Genomic DNA, 26,624 nt, shown 5'->3' on the forward strand with positions numbered 1-26,624 from the left:
CTTTTGCAATAAATTTTTAAAACTTCTAAGTTTGTAGGTTTTGTTTGCCTTAGGTGTAAGTGCGTGCGTATGTGATTACTTGTACATTTGTACTTTTTTTACACAAAGTATAGTTGTACTTATACCCCTACTCAAGTAACCAACCCCCCCCCCCCCCCCCCACTAATTAAATGAATAATTATCCTACACATTAGAGATAATTTAGCAACTGCCCATTACATCTATCATTGCCATTCCTATGATGTGTCAAAATTTTAAAATTTAAAAGAATTAATACTTACAAGAAATGAAAAAAAATTAAGATACTCGATGCAAGAAAAATTAATAACTTTTTTTAATCAAGAGTATAGATGAACTATTATGAGTTATTTTAACTTAATCAATAGTTTTGAGTTTTTGGTTTTTTTTATATGAAATAATATTAAATAGTGAGAGAGAAAATTTATTACATATCATAATAATTTTATCTAAATTAAATATGATTCCTTTATTCAAAGAATAGCTACATATGATTTGTTTTAACAAAAACTGAGACTTTTTAAGAAAGAGTTGATTATAATTTTTTCAGTTCAAGGCTAAGTACTAAAAATTATAATACAAAATTAAATAATTTGACATGAAAAAAGCTTTCCTCGACAAAGAATTTACATTTACCTTGTCTCAAATAATTTTTATTTATTCCTAAATAAAAGTTTCTTGTACTTTTTTCTTTGCATGAAATATTTGTACAAGAGTAAATGTAAGTACAAGTAGTCACAAAACGAAAAAAAAACACAAGTTGCAACGAAATACGAACGTAGTATTATGCAGTAGCATAATTGTAAACGTTATGCATGGACACGAGGGAAATGGACGAACGAAGATGGTTATCGTGAGAAAGACTCAAAGAAAAGAAGTGATTTGACGTTGATAATAGACTGAGTTTGTTTAGTATAAAAAATTCCTAAAGAAAGAAAAGGCAAAGGGAAGTGAAGGCGCATGGCCCAGCCCCAACCCAACACTTTCATCAGTACATCTCATTCTCATGGCTCTCTTCCGAAGATTCTTTTACCGGAAACCACCGGATCACCTCCTCGAGATCTCCGACAGACTCTATGGTCTCCCACTTTCCTTTTCCTTACTTTCTTACACATTTACACCCTTTTCTTTTAAATATACATTTATATTTATAATTTTTTTTTGTTCTTTATTATCTTCGAAATTTGAGCTCTTGTTGGGAATTTAAGCATCACTTTCGTGACTGGTGGTTGAGTTTTGACCTGAGTTTACTGAAATTTATTTAAGTGGTTTTATTGTCATGCAGTGACAATGTGGACTTGATTTCTTTCTTTTGTTGGGGGTACTCTGTTGCATTGGTTTGGTCTATTCCTTGTTGGTTTGTGTTTTTTAGGGTAGGGGTGTTTGAGGGGTTATTCTATCTAGAGTGTAACAAAATGTGGAATGGGAGGGTTGAATTTGAAATAACTGGAGTAAAATAGTAGTGATGGTAGTGATTCATCAATTGAGGATTGTTGATTGGAATTGGAAACCCCAGGAAGGTTGGTTTTGTGTGGAAGATGTGTTTTGAGTTAGACTGTTGTGCTTTTCCTCAAGGTTTTGAATTGTGGTTGCGATCATGGTTTTGTTGTGTTCCTTGTTATTGTGGGAAATTGTGGTTGATGTTGTGGCTGAAATCGCGTTCCCAGATGGTTTTTTAAAACCTCCTTAAGGGAATTGTAGTTGTAGTTATGCCTTGTAACAACTATTGTTTCCGTTAACTACATCGTAGTAAATATGGTACTTGGCAGGTGGAAAGTGTCTCCTCTGTTTAGTGTAGTGTATATATAGGTTTGGTCTTATTCTTCTAAGCTTCTGTTTTATGAATTGTATTGGTTTACTTTGTGCTTTTAGTGTCTTAATGAAGTTGTGCAGTCTTGCATTTCTGTAATATTTGATTGTGTTTGTGCAGTTTTTGATTGTTGCTTCTCCAAGAATGTGTTGGAGGAAGAGGAGTACAAGGCTTATATTGGGGGGATAGTGGCTCAGCTGCAGGATCACTATCCGGATGCTTCTTTCATGGTGCTCAATTTCAGAGAAGGAGATAGGCGCAGTCGAATTTCAGACATTATGTCTCAGTATGAGATGACAGTTATGGAGTACCCTCGGCAATATGAGGGTTGTCCACTTTTGCCTTTGGAGATGATTCACCACTTCCTTCGGTCAAGCGAGAGTTGGCTGTCTTTGGAGGGGCAACAAAACGTGCTTTTGATGCACTGTGAAAGAGGCGGATGGCCTGTGCTCGCATTTATGCTAGCTGGTCTTCTATTGTACAGGAAACAATACAATGGGGAACACAAGACTCTTGAAATGGTGTACAAGCAAGCACCTAGAGAACTTGTCCACCTTTTATCTCCTTTGAATTCACAACCTTCTCATTTGAGATATCTTCAGTACATTTCCAGGAGGCATTTGGGTTCCGTGTGGCCTCCACCAGATACACCCTTATATTTGGATTGCCTCATTCTTAGAGTCCTTCCATTATTTGATAGTGGAAAAGGTTGCAGGCCGGTTGTGCGTGTCTACGGTCCAGACCCTTCAAAACCTTCCAACAGAAGTTCTAAGCTTCTTTTCTCAACTTCAATGACCCCAAATCATGTTCGCCACTACCAGCAGGTGATTTAACGTTGTGCTATTCATAAAGAATTGTGAATTGATTAGATAGAATATCTGTGCTATTCATAATGAATTGTGAATTAATTAGCAAAATACACTCTTAAGAAGTTTTAACCACAGGCAGAATGTATGCTCGTGAAAATTGACATCCATTGTCATGTTCAAGGAGATGTGGTTCTTGAGTGCATACATTTAGGTGAAGATTTTGTTCGTGAGGAGATGATGTTTAGAGTCATGTTTCATACTGCGTTTGTACAGTCAAATATACTGATGCTGAGGCATGATGAAATTGATATTCTGTGGGATGCAAAGGATCAGTTCCCCAAGGACTTCAAATTAGAGGTAAGTTATTGTTTTTCATGTCACAGTTATTATCTGAAGCAATAGGAGTTGAACACATAATCATATCTGTATCAGGTGCTTTTTTTGGATGCTGATGCTGTTATACCTAATCTAACCACATTCAATGTGAGTGGAGATGCAAATGACACAGAATGTGCTTCACCTGAGGCTGAGGAATTCTATGAAGCAGAAGAGATCTTCAGCAATGTAATTGATGCACAGGAAGGTAAGGGGGATTACGATTCTCCAATGGTTATTAATGATGGAAGTCATAAAGAGCTCTGGAAAGAGTATTCAGATCCTCATACTTTTCAGGATTCTGTGTTAGATGATGGAATTCACCAACAGCTTGATTATGTGAAGTACCAGCTTGACAAGAGGGTGGTTTCAGATACTCATGCTGTGAAAGATATTGGTGTGGATTATGGAGTCACTTTTATGACAAAGGAAGTCAGTGTGGATGTGCATGATGAGTTGTCAGTTATACAAAACAAGTATGATGAAGATAACATTGAAAAGAAACAACTTCCTTCAAACTCAAAGCCAGTGGGAGATACAGCTGTAGCAAAGCAAAAGACTAAACACCAAGAACCACTTGGTTTTCTGGCAAAACACGCAAAACCCGATGCAACAACTAGGTGGATTCCTTCTAATAAGGGTTCTTATCAAGATTCAATGCATGTCTCATATCCACCATCAAGGAATATTAATTCAGCGGCTACTCCGTCAAATGTTACCTCTGCAAAAGATAAAATCACTGATGCCAAAGGAAAATCTACTTCTGGTTCTCATGTCGCTGCAGTAATTGTTTCTATGGACATGGCAAATGACCTGAAAAGTTGTACAGGGGATAACTCAAAATCTTCAGGCAGCATAGCTGAAGTAGACTCAAACTCTTCACCACCATCATTACTGTCAGTCAAAGAGACGTCTCTTCAGTCAGAGACTCAAACACCACAACAGAGCTACAATCAAATGTTACAACTTCATCCTCCACCTCCTCCTCTGCCTCCATTTTTTGGGAAAAATAGAGGGAGCTTCATAACTCCTACCCAATGGAAATCTTTTTATCCATCCATTGCCATAGTTGGACAAAATAGTGGTGCTTTAGCTCCTCCTTCCCTGGCTCCTTCCATTGCAAGTGGTGCAACTACATCAAAAGTTTCTGAATTACTTGATGCAGTTTCTGTTTCCTGTCCTCCACCATCACAACCACCACCACCACTTCCTCCTCCTCCTCCTCCTCCTATGTCGTCTACAATTAGAGCTCCAGTGCCTCCTCCTTCAATATCTCCAACATCATTTAAAACTCCACCTCCAGCACCCCCACTGCCACATCCACCTTCACCTCCTTTAAGTAAATCTACACCACTGCCTCCTCCTCCTTTAAGTACTGCTCCACCACCACCTCCTCCTCCTCCTTTAAGTACTGCTCCTCCACCACCACCTCTTCCTCCATCAAGTGGAGTGCCACCTCCTTCATTGTCTAGAGCCCCACCTCCCCTGCCTCCACCAACTTGTGGACCACCACCACCTTCAATGCATGGAGGCACACCTCCTCCACCACCTCCAAGTGGTCGAGGCCCACCTCCTACTGGATATCGGGCTCCTGCTGCTCCTGCTCCTTTTGGATCTCTAGGTGGGGCTCCTTCTCCATCACCACCTGGAACTGATCCAAGAGGGAGAGGGCGTGGACTTACACGTCCTACGGGAGCTGGTGCCATGGCAGCTCGGCAGTCCTCCTTAAAGCCTCTGCATTGGAGTAAGGTAACAAGGGCATTGCAAGGAAGTTTATGGGATGAATTACAAAGACGTGGAGACCCTCTAATGTAATTTGACTTGCCTATTGCAAGATTTTATTGATTCATTTCAATTCTCTACAAGTATACACTTCACTGGATGCTTTCAATCCTTCATGTTGTAATGAATGGTTTTACATTTTATCTTAGAACACAAGAGTTTGACGTTTCAGAGATAGAGAAGCTTTTTTCTGCAAATGTTCCAAAACCTGCTGATTCAGATGGTAAATCTGGAGGGCGACGCAAATCTGTTGGATCCAAAACTGACAAAATCCACTTGGTAATCTTCTAAATGAATATTCTTAGTATTTGATTTTTGAAAATTGTGTGGGAGATGATTTGACGGGTTTTATTGGTAGTCTTTCCTTTTGGAAGTGCAATCATTATGATTTGTAATTGTACTTCACAACAAAGGTTGCTGGTGTTAAAGGATTCATTGTTTTAAAATTGGAATTTAGTACCATTGTTTGTATGCTTAGAAGAAAAAAAAAGTATGCTTAGTAATTTGTTCATAAAAGTAATTTTCATTGTGGTCTGACTTGAGTGATTAGGTAATCTCTCTTTAACTGTGAAGGAATCAAATCCACTCTTTCCTATAGTTTTGTTATGTCAAGAAAAATATTGAACATAAAGTATTGAGCATGGATGACTATCTTGGAAAATTTTCTTTAATGTTATTATTATTGTCTCTTCCATTTTCTGGAATTAAAATTCAAATACTGCAAAAGTGCAGTGTACATTTTTTTGGCTGTTAAAGCATTTATTCAAAATCATCGAGTTGATGTTCATTTTGTATTTTCCTAGTATCTAATAAATAGGTTATTCGAATGATTAATTGTAGATTGACCTTAGGAGGGCCAATAATACTGAAATTATGCTCACGAAGGTTAAGATGCCACTTCCTGATATGATGGTAAGTTGATACTTTGAAATTTCTTTCATGTGAGCAATTTTTAATGTATAATCATGCGAGCTAGGATTTTACATTAAAGCATATTATAGTGAACAACAGTATTCTTTTTTCATGAAGCATAAATTTTAACTTTTTGAATGCAAGTTCAGCAAGACATGTGCTAGCTTTGGCTTGAAGGTGAAAATTGGATATGGAATCTTGGATCTATCGTACAAAGTGACAGAATGAAGAGAGATAGGTTTCAAGATTTGTGGATGAAATCAATAAATGCTTCTAGTGTTATTGGTGAGCAAAAGATGCCACTCAACCTTAAAGGAAAACGTTACTATATTTATCCATAAGACTGGAAATGCTTTATGGTACAGAATGCGAGGCAATAAAGTGGCAAAAGAAAGTTTAAGCCAAGTGTTCCAGAGATGAGAATCTTTCAGTGAATGAGAGGAGAGGACAGACAAGAAAAGAGAAGATGATGACTGAGTTTACCAGAGATAAAGTAGAAGAAGCATTTATTAATAAGGCAAAAAATGATAGAATCCTACGTAATAAAAGCCCCAGTAAGAAGAGTGATCAGATGGAGGATAACCCGATAAATAAAGGTAAAGACAGAAAAACTCTAAGAGAATTCGTTAAAAAAGATTTAGGTATAAATGCCTTCTTTGAGAACTTGGTTTAAGAAAGAAATAATGAAGTTGTTTGATCCATTGAGGTGACCTCACCTAATGGGAAAGTGCTTTTGTTGTTGTTATAGTGGCATTTGCATTAAGATGATTAATTTTTTCTTTTTTTGGATGTATGTAGTTATTAGTTAAGACTAAAAGCTTTTGATAGTAGATGTTCTTGGTAACAGATTCTTGTCTTATCATATATGTGCAAACTTTATCAAACTAAATCTCCCCCCTGTAACTTCTTCAATTTATTGTCTAACATGTTGAAATTCATATTCTCAGGCTGCAGTACTGGCTATGGATGATTCGGTGTTAGATGTCGATCAGTTGGAAAATCTCATTAAATTTTGTCCTACCAAAGAGGAGATAGAGCTTTTAAAGGTGAAGCTTAACAAATTTAAGCGAATCTGAAAGTAAAACTGAGAACTAAATTGCCGTGAAAGAATATTGTATTTAACCTAAACAGAAACTGAGAACAATATAGTTTATATAACAGTTACAGTTATGTAACTGTCAACTAACTTGAGTTGGTTAGTGACAGCTGTCAAACAGCTGTCCTAACTGTCTAACTAATATCAGTCTAACTACCAACTGTAGTTAGACTCACATGACTAAAAGAAAAGAAAGAGTTACACTGAGTAAGTATACTCCTATAAAATTTATACATGATTCTTACATCTTATTTTGACAATTAAGGGTTCTCATTTCTAGCATTTGTTGTTAGTCTGTTACTATGAATTTCTACCTTATATTGTAAGTTTCTTGCTTTTCTAATTTTGATTCATCTTGGTTATGGTTTATATAGGGATACACCGGTGATAAGGAGAATTTGGGGAGGTGTGAAAAGGTTTGTGAATGATTTTTTTAACCATAATATTATATAGTATTTCAGAAAAGAAAAATGCGAGCAGAGAACTTGTATGGGATTTCTTTTTTGGCATATCCATAGCTGATTCATGTGTTGGTGTCTTCAAGTTTACATGAAGGATGATTGGGCTGTCTTGTAAGTACAGTTTTCCTAGAGTGTGGTAACGATAGGATAAACTACTGATACTCTGATTTGATTTGAGAGGAGAATTAAACGTAACAAAGATGAAATATATATGGTGCTGTTTGTGATTTGTTTGGAAGTCATTGCTTACCTTAATATTAAGAAGTAAGGTGAAAATAATGAAGATTAGGTAGCCAAACTACCATAATAAGAGATGCAGGTTTATTTTAAGGAAACAATTGATGGAATGCAAATCGAAACTAAATAATTGCAGAACACTTCCTACTGTTAGGTTCTCGTGACATTCTTTTGGTCACGGGTGCAAACCTTTTACTTTATCTTTTTCTTTAGTCTGTGCCACCAATACCTCAAATTGTTGACACATTTCTCTACTGTTGCTGGTTTCTCAAGGTGGTGAGTCTTTCATAATACTTTACCCCAAGCATCTTCCTTCAAATATTTGAATCAAAACCTCTGTCAGGTCTTCCCGTGTCAAAGTTAGGGTATTCCTTCTCAAGAATCTGAACCATTGCACTACTATTCCATCCATACTAATGACAGTATATTGTTCCTTCTTTGTGGATTGCATCTTGCACCTCAGAATTTTTCATCTCTAGCTATCCACCCCAAAAGGTCATGTACCACGAAACTGGGCAAATCCACATTCTTCTTGCATGAAGGGATGCCATTTCTTCCATTTTTGGAAGATTTGTATCAACTTGTCTCCTCCTTCCTCCCCCTCCATACCTTGCACACTTTTCTTGACCTCCAAAGAGTTTGACATCCAATGAATTAAGCTGGGGATGATAAATGCTAGCCATTTTCTTTTTTTGTGGAATTGGACAGTTTTCCAACACTTCAATCACCTTCACATTCTCTGAATTGTTGATTCGGCAAGTCAGATCATAATGCTAGGGCCCCAAAAGTGAATAAGAAAACCTAGAAGTGGGATGGTGAGATAGGAATGTAGAATAGAAAAAGTAGAGTAAGAGAATGAAGGGGATTCTTAGAATTCATACTTAAGGCATCACTCAACCCTACAAAACCGACTTGTAAGGTGAGGACTGTCCAAGCCTTATAAGGACCACATTGGTCATATCTCTAGTCAATGTGGGAACACAATACACCCCTTCACTTCCAGGATTGGACATTTGGAACGTGGAAAAATTGTTGGTGGCCAAACAACACCACCCCTCACGCTTAGGAATAGACATCTAGAGTGTAGATAAATACGGGTGATCCAATAACTGGATGTTTATGTAGCTCTAATACCATCCAACAAATTATGTAACAAGATGGATAGATCAAGCTCTGATACCATCCAGCTCTAATACAAATGTAACAAGCTTGATGCACTGATATATATATGCTCCAACTTCAAGGGGAGTGTTTAGATATGTTGAGATATTATCTTAATGTTTCTTATTTCTCTATTTTATTTTACTATCCTTAGATAGGTTGATCATATTATTAATATTATTAAAGGGGTGTATTGGATTAGGATTTTAAAAGACTATTTTAACATAAAAAGTCGTGTGCATTTTAAAAGATTATGTAGGAAAGTTATGATTTATCAGATTTTTTTTTAAAAGACTTTTATGATTAAGATTCTATAGTTTGGATTTTAGGGGGGGTGTATTGATTAGGATTTTAAAATACTATTTTAGTACAAAAAAGTCTTGTGGATTTTAAAGATTATGTAGGAATATTATGACTTATTAGATTTTCTTACAAGACTTTTATGATAGTTTGAATTTTAATAGATTTATATCATAAGGATTTAAACGATTTGAAAGGAATTTATAGATTTATAAGATTTGTAAGTGTTAAACTCAGAGAAATTGGAATGAAAACTATGTCCTCTCCTCTGGAGAATTCTCATTTAAATAATATGATACAATTGATTTCTAGCCTTGAAATTTGCTAAAAAATACTATATATGATAACCTACAACTAGGTTAACTAGTTAAGGATATAATTACATAGTTACAGCTACACAATCATGCAAGATATGCTGGTTTAAAGGGCCAACAAATCTATAACCAAATAATCTGCCTATCAATTCTATTGACATCCCCCCTCAAATTGATGTTGTTGAATTTGCAAGCATTAATTTGCGGACTAGGAAATTATGTCGTTGATGTGTCAAAGATTTGGCGATGACGTCGGCTAGTTGAACAGATGTTGAGACATGAGGCAGAGTGATAATTCTGTGGTCATAGGCTTCCCTGATTGAATGACAATTGACCTCTATGTGCTTTGTTCTTTCATGGTATACAAGATTTGCTGCAATTTGTATGGCACTTGTATTATCAGCATACAACGGAGTTGGTGTTGCTTGTAAATAACCAAGTTCTGAAAGAAGGCCCCGTAACCAAATAATCTCAGAGCATGCGGCAAACATGGACCGATATTCTGCTTCAGTAAAGGATTTAGAGACCGATTCTTGTTTCTTGCATTTCCAGGAGATAGGGGCATCTCCTAAAAACATACACCAATCAGTAGTAGACTTCCTTGTGTCGGGACATCCAGCCCAATCAGCATCACTGTATGCTTGAAGTTGTATTGTTGCACCTGTAGGAAAGAAGAGACCACGACTAGGAGTGATCAACAAATATTTAATGATTTGTTGTACTACTGTAAGATGCAAATGTCTAAGATTTTGCATGAATTTGCTGACTGTGTGGACAACAAAAGAGAGGTCTTGTGATGGTTAGGTAGATGAGACTTCCAACCAACTTTTTATATAAAGTTGGGTCTTGTAGGAGTTCACCTTCATCCCGTCTTAACTTGACATTAACTTCCATGGGAGTGTCAACTGTAGTTGCAGTGGTGAGACTAGCTAGCTGAATTAGATCCTGAGTATATTTGTGCTGAGTGACAAAGATTTCTTTTTGTTGGAATTGTACTTCTAATCCCCAGAAATAAGTGAGCTGTCAAAGATCTTTCATGTGAAAAGTTGTATGCAACAATTGTTTGATTGTAGTGATATCTTGATCTGAGCCAGTGACGATAATGTCATCCACATAAACAAGGAGGATCACAATTCCTTTTGAGATCCTTTGTAGAAAGAGAGATGGATCATAGCTACTTTGGATGAAGGAAAAGCCAAGTAGTATTGTGCTATGTGACACCCTCTACTCCTCACATATATATTAATAAAGGAATAAAAATTCAAATATTAATTAAAAGTATTTTTAAAACATTTTTAAATACAAGCTTTTCAAATGGGTAAAAGGCTCACATTCACTTTCTTCTACATCATATTCAAACTTGTCCAAATAAATAATAAAGTCATCTCGACTCAAAGAAAGTCATATAAGTTTCATACAATTAATATAGAACCTATATCCTAATGTCACATCCTATCAGAGCGTGGTGTTCCCGTGTCCTCTAGCATGAGGTTCTTCATAGTCATCCACCTATTCATCTGCTCCCCCGAACACAAGTTCAAGATCATCACATGATCCAAACACAACAACACACAGGGAGTGAGTTATCACATTCCTAGCTAATAGAGAAACAAGACAATTAAATATACATATTATATAAATGAGATACCACTTGCTTAAACATAGCTCACGTAACTTCACCACTTCGTCATTCAAAATTCACTTTTCAATTATCAATCACATTACACAAGAATCCCACACTTCGATCAAGATATAATAACACATCAATTAGCAAGCATATGCAATAGTTATGCTAAGACTCAATTCTATATGCAATGTGGTACCATGTCAGTGAAAAACCACCCTGGGGCGCTTAGGAGTACATAACAAGACACACCACACAATGGGTTTGTCAGGTCACTCTCACTAAGTAAGATCATAGGGAGACCAGTCAGGGTCACGATGTTTTGCGAGAATGCTCCAACCATATGAGATCAGCATAGGCTTAAAGGAGCACTCAAACCCGGTGATCCCCAAGGCCTACACTCCGAAGAGTCCGTCAGGGCCTCTCCCTCCTGATTCAGGTCCAACCCCTAAAATAATTTTTTTTACATACAGACACTGCTCATGAATTATACAATACCCACGACCTTACACTCGTGTTTTAAACACGTTCAACACAATTGCGCTACGATTTAACACTGGTTCCTAAATAGGAAACCTACATTTTCTCTTTAACACTGCGCATCAACGCTTTTCTCAAGATAACGCTGGTCGGGTATTGTACAATTCATAGCTTACAACACAATTAATTTCACATCAAGTGTTAACTACACACTTATCCACAACTAGAACTCATTCACAATTTCACATCTCATAGTGTCACAATCCACCATCACATGTTTACACGTATCTCACAAATTAACACATGTTCAACTTTACACTTATACTCAATCTCAATAACAATATTATAATCTCAAAGCAACATGTTATTCTACAATTCATCACATACTCACAATTTGAATTATCATTTCATATCCTCAATATAACAATTTATATAAAAGACTATCACAACATGAGGACTAAAATCCCTCAAATAATATTACACAATTATATCCAAATCATAGGTCCAAATATACAAATATCAAGAGCACAATTTATCAAGCAATTTTCATCAGGACATCAATATTTTATTTATAATCATAAAGGAAAAATTGCAATTTAACAAACATCCCAAAATAAAATCCCAATTTAATCCTCTAAGGATCCCTACACATGTTCTCACTAATCCCCAACTGTGAATAACTCATCCCTTACCTCTAAGCGGGCTCACGTGTCTTCAGCCAGCGATAGCAACATCTCTAGCGGTTCCCGGAAATTCTTTCAATTATTCATCCGACTGCTCCGATAGAATTTCCAAACGTCAGAGAGACGGAGAAGAGATTGAAACCTCCACTTGTACTGTCTTCATACGATTCCTTTTTCTCCCTCCACGAATATTATCTCGCAAATCCCAACGGTGGAAGCGTGCGGAATTGAATTTCGAACAACATATCCAAATTTCACAATAATCCAACGGTTAACGAAACCGGGATCGTAGTTTTACCAAGACAGCTCTGGGTTTCTGCGGGAAAGAAAAAGGCTACAATGCGAAGGGTTTTTCTCTTAGTTCAGACATGATATCAAAATTCCCAACGGTGAGAATGCTCGGAATTGTGTTGCGAACATGATACTCAAATTTCACGACGATCCAACGGTGAACGGGTTCGAGATCGTCGTTTTTCTGAGACTGATTTGGTGGGCTGCGGGAAAAAGGAAGAGTTTTGAGAGGAGAAGGGGAAAAACGAAAATGAGGCCAAAAGGAGGCAGCTGACTTAACATAACTATTTATACCTAGGGTACTCAGCCTATTATTTGCTCTATATTTATTTATTTATTTATTTATTACTAAAAAGCTTTTTAAATTTATTTACGAAAAATTGGGATGTTACATGCTAAACTTTTCAAACCGCACTCTTGGTGCCTGATTTAATCCATACAAATAATGTTTTGGCTTGCAAATAGTATTAGATAATGGTGAGGGCATACTAGTAGGAAGTTTGATGTAAACTTCTTCGTTGAGGTCACCATGAAGGAAGACAGTTTTGACATCTAGCTGGTGAGTTTGCCAAGATTCAGATGCAGCAATGACAATAATATTTCTCACAATAGTCATCTTAGCCACCGGTGCAAAGGTCTCTTCATATTCTAGGCCAAATTGTTGCTTATTTCCAAGAACAACCAATCTAGCCTTGTATTGATCTATTGATCCATCTAAACGCAACTTTATAGTGAATACAAATTTACTGCCAAGAGGTTTAACCGATGGAGGAAATGGAACAATGTCCCATGTCTGATTTTCCTCTAGTGCAAGAAGTTCAGTTTCTATAGCATCCTGGCAACATTTATGCTTCATTGCCTGTTTATATGAAGAAGGAATAGGAACAAATGCTAAAGTTGCTATCAAAGATAAAGGTTAAAAAAACCATACTTTTTTGGTGGTTTACGAATGCGAGTATTGCGACGTAAAGGGGTTGGTTCTAGTTGAAGTGCTGAATCAACAACAAGAGAATGATCGGGAAGGGGCCTTGGAGGGATTGAAGGCTGAATTGGTGGAACAATCGGACGTCTTTAGTAAGCCATGAAAGGAGGACGAGCTTGTTCTTCTGCAAAACTATTAGGAAACAATGGCAAAACAAATTTGGATGTAGAAGAGTGAGTGTCCTGGTTAGTAGCAAAAAAATATGTATCTTCTTGAAAGATGACATTTCTAGAAACCCGAATCCTATATAAATGAGGATCATAGCATATAAAACCTTTTTGATGGGCTGAGTAACCCAAAAAAGCACATTTAACAGATTAAGCTGTGAGTTTGGTGCGTTTTGGTGGCTGAAGATGAACATAACAGACACAACCAAAGGTGCAGAGAGTGGAATAATAGGACGACTTACCAAATAACCTTAAGAAAGGGGAATCATTGTTTAACACTTGAGAAGACAGCCGATTAATAAGGTGGACAACAGTTGAAAGAGTTTCACACCAGAAATAGGAGGGCATGAGGGAGTCCAACATTAAGGTACGGACAACATCAGAAAGATGACAATTTTTTCTTTCAGCTACCCCGTTTTGTTGGGGTGTGGAAGGGCATGACCTTTGAGATAATATACCATTTTCCTGCAAGAACTCTTGAAACAAATGAGATGTATATTCCCCCCATTGTCAGAACGCAGAGTTTTAATTTTTGATGAAAATTGAGTTTGAACATAGGCATGAAAGAATTTGAATGCAAAGAATGTTTCACCTTTAGAACGCAAAAAGTATACCCATGTAAAACGACTATAGTCGTCAATAAAAGTGGTAAAATATATGTAATGTGCATGAGATATTACAGGTGTGATTCCCCATAAATCACTATGAATTATGTCAAAAGATTGATTTACATTTGATTGATGAATTGGAAATGGTAGAATTTTACTTTTATCAAGTTTACAAGAATTGCAATCAAATTGAGCAACACTAAAAGATGAGGAATCTTTATTGCCAAGAACTCTGGATTTCATTAGTTCATGAAGTACATTGGAATTTAGGTGACCAAGACGCTTATACCATATTTGAAATTAACAGTTGTAGAATTACAAGAAATAAAAGGTAGAAAAGAACATGGTGGCAATGATGAATAAAGAGAAAAAAGACGTCCAACTTTAGGCCCCTTTGCGATCATCTTCCGTGAGTGTTGATCCTGCATAAGACAACTAGATTTTGAGAATTCAACTCTACAATCATTATCAACTAATTGACCAACTGAAATAAGGTTATTGGTGAGATCAGGGAAAACATAAACATTGGTAAGAGATAAGGAAATATCACTAATTGCTGTGATAGGTAAATTGTTTCCATCTGCCGTGTGTATTTGCAAATTACCAAAGTAATTTGTAACATTGCTATGGGCAGCAACATTATTGGTCATATGATTGGATGCGCCAGAGTCAAAATACCAAGGAGAGCTGGGTAAAGAAGCTTTACCTAAAAGACCCAAAACAGAAAATGCTGAAACGATCATTTGTTGAATCATTTCAGGGGTTAAAGTTGGCACAAAAGCTGGCGGATTTTGATCCCCAGAAACAGGAGTAGTAGAAGAGCCAACAGTTGCAGTGAAGGCTATTGCATTTTTCCATGGTGGTCTGATTTGACATTCTTTTATGATGTGACCTTCTTTTTTGCAGTAATTGCAGAACTTTTTAGGACAATGGGAAGCAAAATGTCCATGGCCTTTGTAGCAGAAACATTGGACAGTATTCATGTCTCGTCCTCGAGGGTTTGCCTTGTACTGCATACACGCAGGAAAGGGGGCAAATTTCTGCTATTCCATGTTTGTCTGAGTGTGGAGACGTCGTTCTTCATGAAGTAGTTCATTTATGCATTCATCCAAGGAGGAAGCAGTAGCTTTATTCATTAGGTTGGTTCGAATGCCCTCAAAATCAAATCTCAATTTCATAAGAAATTGATCTCGTTTTGTGGTGTCATGAACGTTTTGGATTGCAATTTGTCCTACAGTTGACAAATCTTTATAGACAATGTCAGTATATTCAGCCCAAAGATTCATGAAATGAGAATAAAGATTAGAAATTGAGAGTCTATCTTGTTGAAAAATGACAATTTCATGTTCAAGTTGGAACCTGTGAGCAGTGTTGTTTTGGTTATAAATTTTCCTCAGGTAGTCCCACATCTTTGCTGCCGTGGTGAAGGGTCTGAGATTGAGGACGATATTAGACTCAACAAAGCCTATGATCCAAGTCATGGCTTGTGCATCTTTGACCTCTCATTTGGCATGTGCCTCCTTGTGCATAGTTTTGTCAGGAGTAGAATTAGTTCCGTCAACATGACCCCAAAGCTCCTTGCCTTTGATAAAGATCTGGAACTGGAATGCCCAGGTGGAGTAATTCTTTCCATTAAGATGAACAAAGAGGACATCATATTTTTTAGTAGACATGATGCTCTTGTGAACAGTACCGCGCAAAAGGCTAGAACTGGGAACTTGGAGACTGGGAGTGCAACCAAGAAAAAAAGCTAGTTTGGGATCAAAACCTAGACTGATACCATGTTAAACTCAGAAAAATTCGGATGAAAATTGTGTCCTCTCCTGTGGAGAATTCTCATTTAAATAATATGATACAATCTGATTTGTAGCCTTGAAGTTTGCTAAAAACTATATATGGTAACCTATAGCAGTGCTAACTAATTAAGGATATAATTACACAGTTACATCTATACAATCATGCAAGATATGCTGGTTTAAAGGGCCAACAAATCTACACAAATAATGTCAAATAATTTGCCTATCAATTCTACTTAAAAGATAATAATTTGAATATTATTGTAATTCTATCTTTTAAAGAGTGAATACAAGACTTATTTATAAGCTATCAGTGACCTAATTAAGGAAAGAAATGAAATGGAACAAAATCTGTAAAAATAAAAAAAATCAAATTTGTACTAATTACATAATAAAATATGTGCTAATTATGGAATGTATCATAACACTCCCCCTCAAGCTTGTGAATGTATATCTACCATTCCCAACTTGCAAGTAAGGTCTTGAAGTTGCTCCGTGGGAAGTCCTTGGTAAGGGATGTATTCGGTGGCTATAAGACCACTGTCTAATTTTTCCTTAATAAAATGTCGATTAATCTCTATGTGCTTTGTTCGATCATGTTGAACTGGATTGTGTGCAATGCTGATGGCAAACTTATTATCACAAACCAGTCCCATAGGAGCTTCATATTTTATTTTGAGGTCATCAAGTATGATATTCATCCATAACAACTCACAAACACCTTGAGCCATAGCTCTGCTTTTGCACTTGATCTTGCAACCACATTTTGCTTCTTACTCCTCCACGTTACTAAATTTCCACCCAAGAACATGCAGTATCCTGTGGTAGATCTCCCATCAACAATTGATCCTGCATAGTCAGCATCAGTATATACTTTCATGATAAATCTTTCTCCTTTTTAATCAACAACCCCTTTCCTAGAGAAGACTTCAAGTACTGAATGATTTTATTTATTGCCTGCAAATGTCTTTCTCTTGGGTGATGCATGAATTGAATAACCACACTAACTGCATAGGCTATATCAGGCCTGGTGTAGGATAAGTAGATAAGTTTTCCCACAAGTCTTTGGTACTATGTCTTCTCTACCTTTGGGCTTTCTTTATCATTTTCAATCTTGTGATTTTGCTCTATGGGTGCTCCAGTGGTTTTACAACCCAACTTGTCAACTTCTTTGAGGAGATCAAGTATATATTTTCTCTGAGAAATGAAGATACCCTGCCTAGAGTGTGCAACCTCTATCCCGAGGAAGTACTTTAGCTTCTCGAGATCCTTCATCTCAAATTGGGTAGCTAACCTCTCCCTCAAGGTTTGTTTTTCAAGCAAATCATCGCCTGCAATAATTATATCATCGACATAGACCAAGAGCAAAGTAAGTTTACCATCTTGGGAGTGTTTTATAAAGAGAGTATGGTCAACTTGGCTTTGCTTGTACCCCAAAGATACCATAGCTTGAGTGAACCTACCAAACCAAACACGAGGAGACTGCTTGAGACCATATAGGGCTTCTTTAGTTTGCAAACTTTATTTCCTCCATTAGTGGCAACATTTCCAGGTGGAATCTCCATGTACACTTCTTCTTCCAAGCTTCCATGTAAGAAGGCATTTTTAACATCAAATTGATGCATTTCCTAACCAAAGTGCGTTGCTAAGGAGATGATGATCCTAATTGTATTCATTTTTTCCACTGGAGCTATTGTCTCCTCATAATCGATTCCATAGGTTTGGGTGTATCCCTTTGCAACCAACCTTGCCTTATACCGGTCCAATGAGCCATCAGCCTGATATTTAACTGTATATATCCATCTATAACCCACTACCTTTTTGTCTTTCGGTCTCTCTACAATCTCCTAAGTCTCATTCCTTTCCAATGCACCCATTTCTTTATTCATGGCTTGAACCCAGTTCTCATCCTTTAAGGCTTCTTGTACTGATGTAGGGATTTTGATAGAATCAATAGCTGAAATAAAACTCCGATGCTGAAATAAAACTCCAGTTCTCATTTCCTTAGACCGCTTGGCCAGAATCCCCAAACTTCAGGACTTATTTAGATTTTGTAATTCCTTCCATCCCAATATGGTATCAAAGCATTGGTATCCAACATGAGAAGAGGTTTTTGCTTTCTTTTCTTTCTCAACTTTTTTTTTCTCTTCCCTCCTACAAATAAAGATCTTATTCTTTCCTCTAATACCATCTTTGAATTTGGCCTTAGATCCTAACTCAATTCCACAAAGCTAGCTCGTAAGGACTATATTGGCCATATCTCTAGTCATTGTGGTATCTCAACAGGGATCTGTATTACAAAGAAAAAGTGAAGAATAGGGAGACTTCAACACAATTTCCCTGCAGTCACGTAGTCATAAATTGGAACTGTATGATGAAGATCAAATGATTCGTATGTCAGATGCCTATTTAAAGTCTAGTTTATGGAGATAAAGTATAAGACATCTGATCTTTATCCAATGGTTCCAATTCGCTGACTACGTGAATGTATTAATAAGCGTATACCAATTCAATTGGCCGTACAGAGAGTGAATCAAAATCATGAAAAAAGGAAGCATATACCATTTCAAAGTTCATGTAATGAGACAATGATAGATTGGTTGCCTGTTGGCATGTGGAAGAAAAAGTTTGTCTTACTCTTGTCAATCACTACTGTTGAGACTTGGATTATAAACAAATTCTTTTGGTCTTTGTTAATTCAAGAATGTGTATGTGTAATCATATTGTTATATACATTGGTTATGTTTCAGTATTTTTTGGAGCTGATGAAAGTGCCAAGAGTGGAGTCAAAATTCAGAGTATTCTCTTTCAAGATTCAGTTTAGGACTCAGGTTTGCTGTTGTCAGTAATGTTTTTCTGAATTTGCTGTGGATTTGGTTTTTTGCATATCTTATTTCCACTTTGCAGATTACAGAGTTTAAGAAGAGTTTAAACACAGTGAACGCTGCCTGTGAAGAGGTACTTTGCTTATGAGTATAATAAACATATGTTGCTTGTATTTTTTTTAACCATGTGCAATTATGCACTTTTTTCTTGCCAATAGGTCCGAAACTCGTTCAAACTGAAGGAGATTATGAAGAAAATTCTTTATTTGGGTAATACATTGAATCAAGGAACAACAAGGGGTATGTCTTTTTTTAGTAATAGAAATGTCTTTATTACCATTCACTTCTGGTTATGGGAAATATATATGGTGCTACTTCTGTCTATTTTTAAAATTAGATAATACTTGTCCCTTCATATGTTAGTAAAGAAATTTCATTTTTTTTAAATATCTGATCTCCGATAAAATATGAGTGTGAAATGTTTCCACTTTGTACAGGAGCTGCTGTTGGATTCAAGTTAGATAGTCTTTTAAAACTAACCGAAACTCGTGCTTCAAACAGTAAAATGACACTAATGCATTTTCTTTGCAAGGTAAGAGTCTTAGTTGCATTAAATGAAGATATTATTGGTGGTTTACCTTTCTGATTCTTTCTATTTGAACTCCAGGTCCTAGCTGACAGGTTTCCCGGACTCCTTGATTTTCACCTTGACCTTGTAAACCTGGAAGCAGCCACTAAGGTAACAATTTATATTTTGGTTCTTTATATGCAAAAGAAAAAAGGTCTGCTGCACCTTGTTACCCTGATTTACTAGTCCAATTTCACTTTCCCCCCTTATTTGTAAAGAACATCCCTTCCTGTTTCAATTACTTGTTGCAATGCCAGACAAAACTATATCATTTTTGGCATAGTCATACGGGTTATTTTTTTTATCATTTTACTTCCAAAGAATCACATTGGACTTTGCAAATGCCATGTTAAATCAAACGTGGTTTACTTCATACTGTAAATTATGGGGAAAATGCAATAGGACTACTAAATTTGGCTGGGAAAGTGCAGTTGAGCCAAATGTAAAAGTCCAAAATTGCATCCTTCAACTTTGGCCCTTTGATAAATATCCACTGTAATTTCAATTTTGGAAATTAATCCTTTTAAACTTTGTGAAGAAAATAGCCCTGTTCATAAAAAAAGTGCAAATTCAGAAACCATGGAAGAAATTGCAGTTTTGCATAATCATAAAATCAAGAAATTTCACACACGAGCACACTTGTTGAATCAATATTCACCAAAATCCCTATTAAATGGGTACTCATGTTTTAGTTCTCTTAGAATATGGGTTTGGGTCATGTAAGGTGAGGGTTGTCTCCCACTTATATACTCTATATTGGCACTATCTCTAGCCGATGTGAGACTTGGGTTTGTTTTTCCAATACACCCAAAAACACTTTTGGGCTTGTGTGTGAATAATATAGTGGGTGAACCTTTAATGAATCTAGCGTAAACTCTTGATACCATCTTAGAATGTAGGTTTGGGTCTAATTCAATTCTACAAAACCGACTTGTAAGGTAAGGGTTGCCCCCCACTTATATACCTTATCTTGTCACTAGCTCTAGCCGATGTGAGACAGGTTTTTCCCAATAAGTTTCATTGACTTATTGATCAATAGAACTAGGTGCTGAAAGTTTAAGCAGGGTTGGTTGTTGAAAATCAACACCTTGGATGTCTATTAATCAAAGGGTATTTTCACTTTTAACGAAAAGAAAATGTTGTTTGTACTAGCTAACTGTCAGTATTAGTTAATCTGATTGCAATGAATAGTGATCGTAAACTCCTGATCTTGCAGATACAATTGAAATCATTAGCAGAAGAAATGCAGGCAATCATCAGGGGATTAGAAAAGGTTAAACAGGAGCTTGTTGCATCTAAAAATGATGGCCCCGTGTCTGAAGTTTTTCGTAAGGTGTTTAGTATTCTTGATTCTTCATTATATCATGTAAAGAATACAATACAATGCAAAGAAAGTTATGTGTCTAAACTCAATTCATAATACTGGTTTCCTTCATCATGAAGGTAGTTGACATTGTAATTTTATTATTATTTTTCTTAGAAATTGGTCTTGGGCCTAACTCAACTGCACAAAACCAACTTGTAAGATGAAGACTACTTAAGCTTTATAAGATACATTTTATGCCATATCTCTAGTTGGTGAGACTAAATCACCACCCTTGAGGCTGCAATTAAGGTAGCCCCCAAAGAGGGCACAACTATGGCGGGCTAGGGGACCGCAATTAAGGTGGCTTTCCAACACTTCCCTCATGCTCAGGGTTATCAGCCTAGAGAGTGCAAATGCATGTAGCTTAACAATGAATCTAGGATAAACTTTAATACCATCTTATAAAATGGTCTTAGGGCCTAACTCAACCACACGAAATTGACTTGTAAGGTAAGGACTACCCAAGCTTTATGAGCTCTATCTATGTCATATTTCTATTAAGGTAGCCCCCAAAGAGGCAACAACTAAGGTGGGCTACGGGAGACCGCAAGTAAGGTGGCTTTCCAACAATTTTCCTCATTAGTTAATTCCAGTTTACAATGAAGCTTGTAGATGTGGATTAAGGATCCATCAATTTTTTTCATAAATTTTGTTTCTTGTATTTATTTGGGTGCAATTTTGGTCTCAATCTTTGGATTTATAAAATTGGATGTAAAGTGGCCAACACAAATCTTATTTTAGCACCTATTTCCCCTAAAGGGGTGAAATCATGGTTCCATAAAATAGAACACTTATATTAGCATCTCTTTTCCCTTGAGTAAGTAAATGGCGATAATTATAGTTCCAAGAACCACTCCATAATTGGCAAGTAAATCTAGAGAAGAAGTCGATACTCCCTTTTGGAAATTAAGCAACAATTCTGAAAAGCTCATAATTTTTTATACAAATAGGTAAAAATTGGAGCTGAGTTGTGTTGGACCACTGGAGTTAAGAACTTTTCTTTAGCTACCAGTTTCAATGCAATTAAAGGCAATACATCAGTGATTTAAGTGAAAGTCTATTACAAATGTGTACTACTCTAAGGCCTAACCCTCCTTGAGTTTGTGGCGTTAGGAAGTTTCACATCGCCTGTCTCAGTTCTTAGGGTGCAACTTATATATCTGTTGGACAATTTCACTTAGAGCCAATTGGTTTTAAGTTGAAATCTAACATGTGGAATGTCCTTACTTTGGAATTGGGCAACCTTTTCTCCCACGTAACTTTTCAGAAAGTGATGATAAAAAAGGAGTTTTTTTAGGATTGCCACTATTCATAATTGATCAATAGAATCCTAGAAGAAGCTCAAACTGAAAGTTCCCAAACTTGCCTCTGAAGAGAAGGGAACAGTTGCTGTCTCTTTCTCAAACAACTTACCTTGTTGTAAAAGAAGTGTTATGTTCTTCCAAAAGTTTATCTATGATGGGTGCCAAAGAATTCTTTGGTTTATGTTGAAGTAAAATGCTCATTCATATCATTTATGGCTTCTTTTTATGTTCTGCTCATGGTTGCTTAAAGGCAGTCGCAATTCCTGAAATCTTATCAGACTTTACTCTCCTCATTTCTCTCTATCAATTATTTTGTACTGTCCAAAAGAAAATTATTTGTTATCTAATTCCGAGTTTACATTCCAAATGCTTGCTTTGGCTTATTTTCAATTTCACATTGGTTCTAAGTTTTCCCATCTAAACTTTTTCAGCCCATGTCAATACACTCTTACCATCTACTCCTAAATTATAATGGTAAAATGCTTGTGGAGCAGTGTTGCTATTGGCCTTTTGTAAGTTATTGAGCTTGTCATGTACCTACTCTCCCAAATGCTTGAGCTGTTAGGTAAGGCACATGGATGGTTTTATATTACATCTGTAACCCCCCACCCCCATCCCCTCGTGCAAGAATCATTTGGGCTTGAAGCATGTATTATGCACCAGCCTTCCTACCTTGTGCTAAATTCAACTTTTTATTAGAAGAATGAGTGGTAAGGATCAAATTTCACTCGGTCATCAAGTCTCTGAAACCATATCATGAAATGACTTTCCCAAAAGCTTAAACTATTAGGTGAAGACATATGAGTGGTTTTATATCACATCTGGACATAATATTAGGGCCTCCGGATTGGGGAAAATCCAAGGCGGTCCGACACATGGGATCCTATAGTCAAGAAATGTGAGAGAAAATTGACAAAATGGAAGCAAAAGCTATTATCTTTTGGGGGAAGGGTAACACTCATAAAGTCTGTCCTAAATTCTATTCCTATATATTTTTTTATCTTTTTTCAGGGCTCCAAATAAAATTCTGGACAAATTAGAGACGATTTCTGTGGGGCGGAGGTGTGGAGGAGAAGAAGATAGCATGGGTAAAGTGGGAGTCGGTGTGCCTACCAAAGGAGAAAGGTGGAATAGGGATCAGGGACATAAGGAAGTTTAACTATGCATTCCTTGGAAAGTGGAAATGGAGCTTTTTCTATAACAAAGGAGAATTATGGGCTAGAATATTGGACTCAAAATATGGTGATTGGAGACATTTGGAGGAAGCAACAAGGGGCAACAGAGCATCAACATGGTGGAAGGATATAAATATCATAGATCCTTCAGGTGCAGATGGCAGCCTTTTTGATAAAGGGATAAAATGGAAAGTGGCATGTGGAGAAAAGACCAAATTTTGGGTGGATGGATGGAAGGAGGATAGAGTACCATTTAAGTTGAAATACCCCACACTTTTCTCTATTTTCAAACAGTAACAACATCTCATAAAGATGATGGGCAATTTCACAGCTACAGGTTGGGAATGGAACTTTAAATGGAGAAGGCAACTTTACGATGATGAGATGGAGATGGCTGTAAAGTTTTTACAAGATCTAGAAGATATCAGCATCCACCCGGACCGAGAAGACAAGTGGATTTGGAAGGAAGATGCATCGGGTGTCTATTCAGCAGGGAGCGAGTACAAGAAGCTTATGTCAGCCCAAACTGATGAAAATCAGGATGGTGTTTTTACTGAGTTATGGAAGGTCAAGGCTCCTAGCAAAGCTGCGTTCTTCGCGTGGAGACTACTCGAGGATAGATTACCAACAAAAATGAACCTGCGTAGGAGAAATGTGGAAATAAATGATCCCACATGTCCATTCTGCAAATATAAAGATGAGGATGCAACATATATATTTTTTAGTTGCAGGAAAATACTGCCTTTCTGGTGGAAATCAGTATCGTGGACAAACACTTCAGGACCACTTCCACAGATCCCAAGAATGCATTTCCTCCAGCACGTGGTTTGGAATAAAAATGGCTCTAGTTCTCAGATTTTGAAATGCTGGTGGATCTCCTTGACCTGGAGTATTTGGCAGCATCGAAATAACATTATTTTTGAAGGGACAATTTTAATGGTAGTAAGATACTGGAGGATGTAATTTTTGCTGGACTTGACAAAAAAATCTGAATAAGGACTTTGACGTATCGTTTCATCACTGGTCCAACAATATGAAGGAGGCATTTATGTGATTAGGGTGGGACTCTATATGTATGTTGGGTAGCTGTGGACCAAGCAAACTGTCAGAATTATGGTTTCCTAATTCAATTTAGATACTCTGTATTAGGGAACCATAGTCCTGCTAAATTTGGCCCAATGTGTAATTTCAACAATACAACTTATACTGATTAACATATAATACAATATTATTTTTGCTGAGTAAAAAAAAATAAATCTGGACATAATATATGTGATGGCACTAAATATTTTTTTTATTACATTTCTTACTTCTGTCTTGAACAAATATTATGGGTCACTGTCAAACCAAAATTAAGGAGTCCTTTAATTTGTTTTAGAAGAGAACGAACTCTCCGTCATATTGCATTCATGAAGCTAATCAAGTGGTAAGGATCAAATTCTACACTACTTGCTCATCAAATCTTTGAAACCATGTCATGAGCCAACTTTCCCAAAAGCTTAAATTATTAACTTTACATCTTTAACAGAATGTATGCAATGACATTTTAAAAAAAAAAAAATTGTTACTTTAGCCTTGAACAAATATTATGTGTCAAACCAAAATTAAGGAGTCCTTGAATTTATTTTAGAGGTGAACAAATACTCCATCCTATTGCATGAATGAAGCTAATCGTAGTTAATACAAGTCTGTCATCTAGTGTATATTTTCAATGCATTTGACTCTTTAATGTTTTTTCAGACATTGAAGGAATTCATTGCTGTTGCAGAGTCAGAGGTGGTATCTGTAACAAACCTATATTCTGTGGTGGTAATATGCTTAACCATCTCTTTGGAAGATTATACATAGGTATAAAGGGACATAAAGATTGTGTGTTTTATTTGTGGACAGGGTAGAAATGCAGATGCACTTGCCCTATATTTTGGTGAGGATCCTTCCCGTTGTCCTTTTGAGCAAGGTTGGTTTAGCATTAGTACTTATTCTTGTTGTCGGTAGGACAGAGAAGCAGAGGGTGAGAAAGGAGAGTAGATAAGGAAAGGAAGACCGACTTTAGTTTCATCGTTCTTGCATGTTAATGCTTTGTTTGGCAAAGTGACTTGTCCTGCTATCTATTTTATAATGCTCAAGCTAACTTCTTATTGTTGCTTTTTTGTTGATTGCAGTTACTGCAACTCTCTTCAATTTTACAAGGTTGTTTCTGAAAGCACATGAACAGAATTGCAAGCAAGCGGAGTTAGAGAAAAAGAAAGTGGAGAAAGAGGCTGAAATGGAGAAGGCTAAAGGCATTAACTTGATAAGGAGGAGTGGGAAATATGAAGAAGAAGAAAGCTGAGAAAGAGGTTGAAGAAAAAGGCTAAGGGCATTCACTTCATGAGGAAGAGGGAAAAGATAGTTGAAGACTGGGTTGGCTTCTCCTTTGCACCAACATCATTCTCTTGCCAATGAGAGGAGATCTACCTGTGGTAAGGGGATTGCTTCCAACATCGAGTTAAGTAGCCCCTTTGTGAGATCTTGGTGTGATAACTAGCCTTTCAAGTTGATCTAATTAATGAAGTGAAATGGAAAATTCTTTCCACCTGGAGACCTTTGAACATACAAAAAGGCTTAGGAGTTGATTTATTGATGGCATGCTGAATCATATTTTTGTTGATCATTCACAGAAGAATACTCTGGAAAGGCTAAATTTAGACGCAGCATGGATGCTTCTCATGATGATCACTAGAGAATCATCTGCCTCCAGTGAATGCTATGATAATGGATCTGGTCCTTCGATTTAATAAGAAGGTTGAAATAGACCATGCTTCTATTGCAGTAGAGCTGGCTTTGGTTTCATCATTCAATTGGCAAATTTGTCGGACACCAAAAAGTTAATGTTGTACCATGAAACCTTGAACAAAATTCGAACCCTCTTTTAGGATTTAATTCTGTCTCATGTAAAATAGAAATTAGTTTGTCTTTTTCCATTTAATAGTTATTTTAGTGGGACACCCCAAAGAGCATGTTGTATAGCTGTCAGGTTATGAAAAGAATTAGAAATCAGGTCTCTGTACTGTAACTGTAACTGTAACTGTAACACAAGTGAGGAGAAGGCTTAGATAGAAATGCTAGTTTCAGTTATCTTGTGAAATGCAATACACATTAGCGAAAAAGCTTCTTGAATTCTTGTTGCATTCAGTTGTTCCAGAATGGACTGGGTACACACATTTTGGTAGTAGAAAGACACTTTTCGTATTCACTCTGATAGTATAGCTATTTAATGGTGCTGCTTGGGAGGTACCTCACTGATTGCATCAATATTTGCATTTACGTAAGTATGTTGTGTGGGGTTCGATTCCTAGTCATGTATATGGATAAGACTTTGTTAGGAGAGACAACTCACTTTGGTGATCTCTACACATCGAAAGGAATTAGTCTTGGAAA

At 36.7% G+C, this 26,624-nt stretch overlaps 1 protein-coding gene across 3 annotated transcripts; it reads left to right on the top strand.

Annotated features, from left to right (window-relative positions):
* The first annotated feature begins 1,024 nt into the window (after window positions 1-1,024).
* LOC114409694 (formin-like protein 20) lies at window positions 1,025-26,374 on the top strand. 3 transcript variants are annotated; one of them, XM_028373250.1, is made up of 17 exons: window positions 1,025-1,097; window positions 1,949-2,652; window positions 2,773-2,994; window positions 3,070-4,823; window positions 4,944-5,073; window positions 5,635-5,706; window positions 6,654-6,752; window positions 7,177-7,218; window positions 18,657-18,737; window positions 18,814-18,864; window positions 18,950-19,031; window positions 19,229-19,323; window positions 19,399-19,470; window positions 20,576-20,692; window positions 24,945-25,013; window positions 25,095-25,161; window positions 25,367-26,374. In XM_028373250.1, exons 1-17 carry the CDS (start codon window positions 1,025-1,027, stop codon window positions 25,534-25,536), a joined length of 3,900 nt encoding a protein of 1,299 aa, XP_028229051.1. In that variant the 3' UTR covers window positions 25,537-26,374. The 3 variants fall into 3 exon arrangements, 2 of the variants coding, with proteins under 2 accessions (XP_028229051.1, XP_028229052.1); XM_028373251.1 differs by having other exon boundaries at window positions 25,100-25,161; window positions 25,367-25,448; XR_003666183.1 differs by lacking the exons at window positions 19,399-19,470; window positions 20,576-20,692; window positions 24,945-25,013; window positions 25,095-25,161; window positions 25,367-26,374 and having other exon boundaries at window positions 18,821-18,864; window positions 19,229-19,249.
* Window positions 26,375-26,624: the final 250 nt, after the last annotated feature.

The sequence above is a fragment of the Glycine soja genome, chromosome 4 (genome assembly GCF_004193775.1).
Source record: "Glycine soja cultivar W05 chromosome 4, ASM419377v2, whole genome shotgun sequence".
In the NCBI taxonomy this organism is placed as follows: Eukaryota; Viridiplantae; Streptophyta; class Magnoliopsida; order Fabales; family Fabaceae; genus Glycine; species Glycine soja.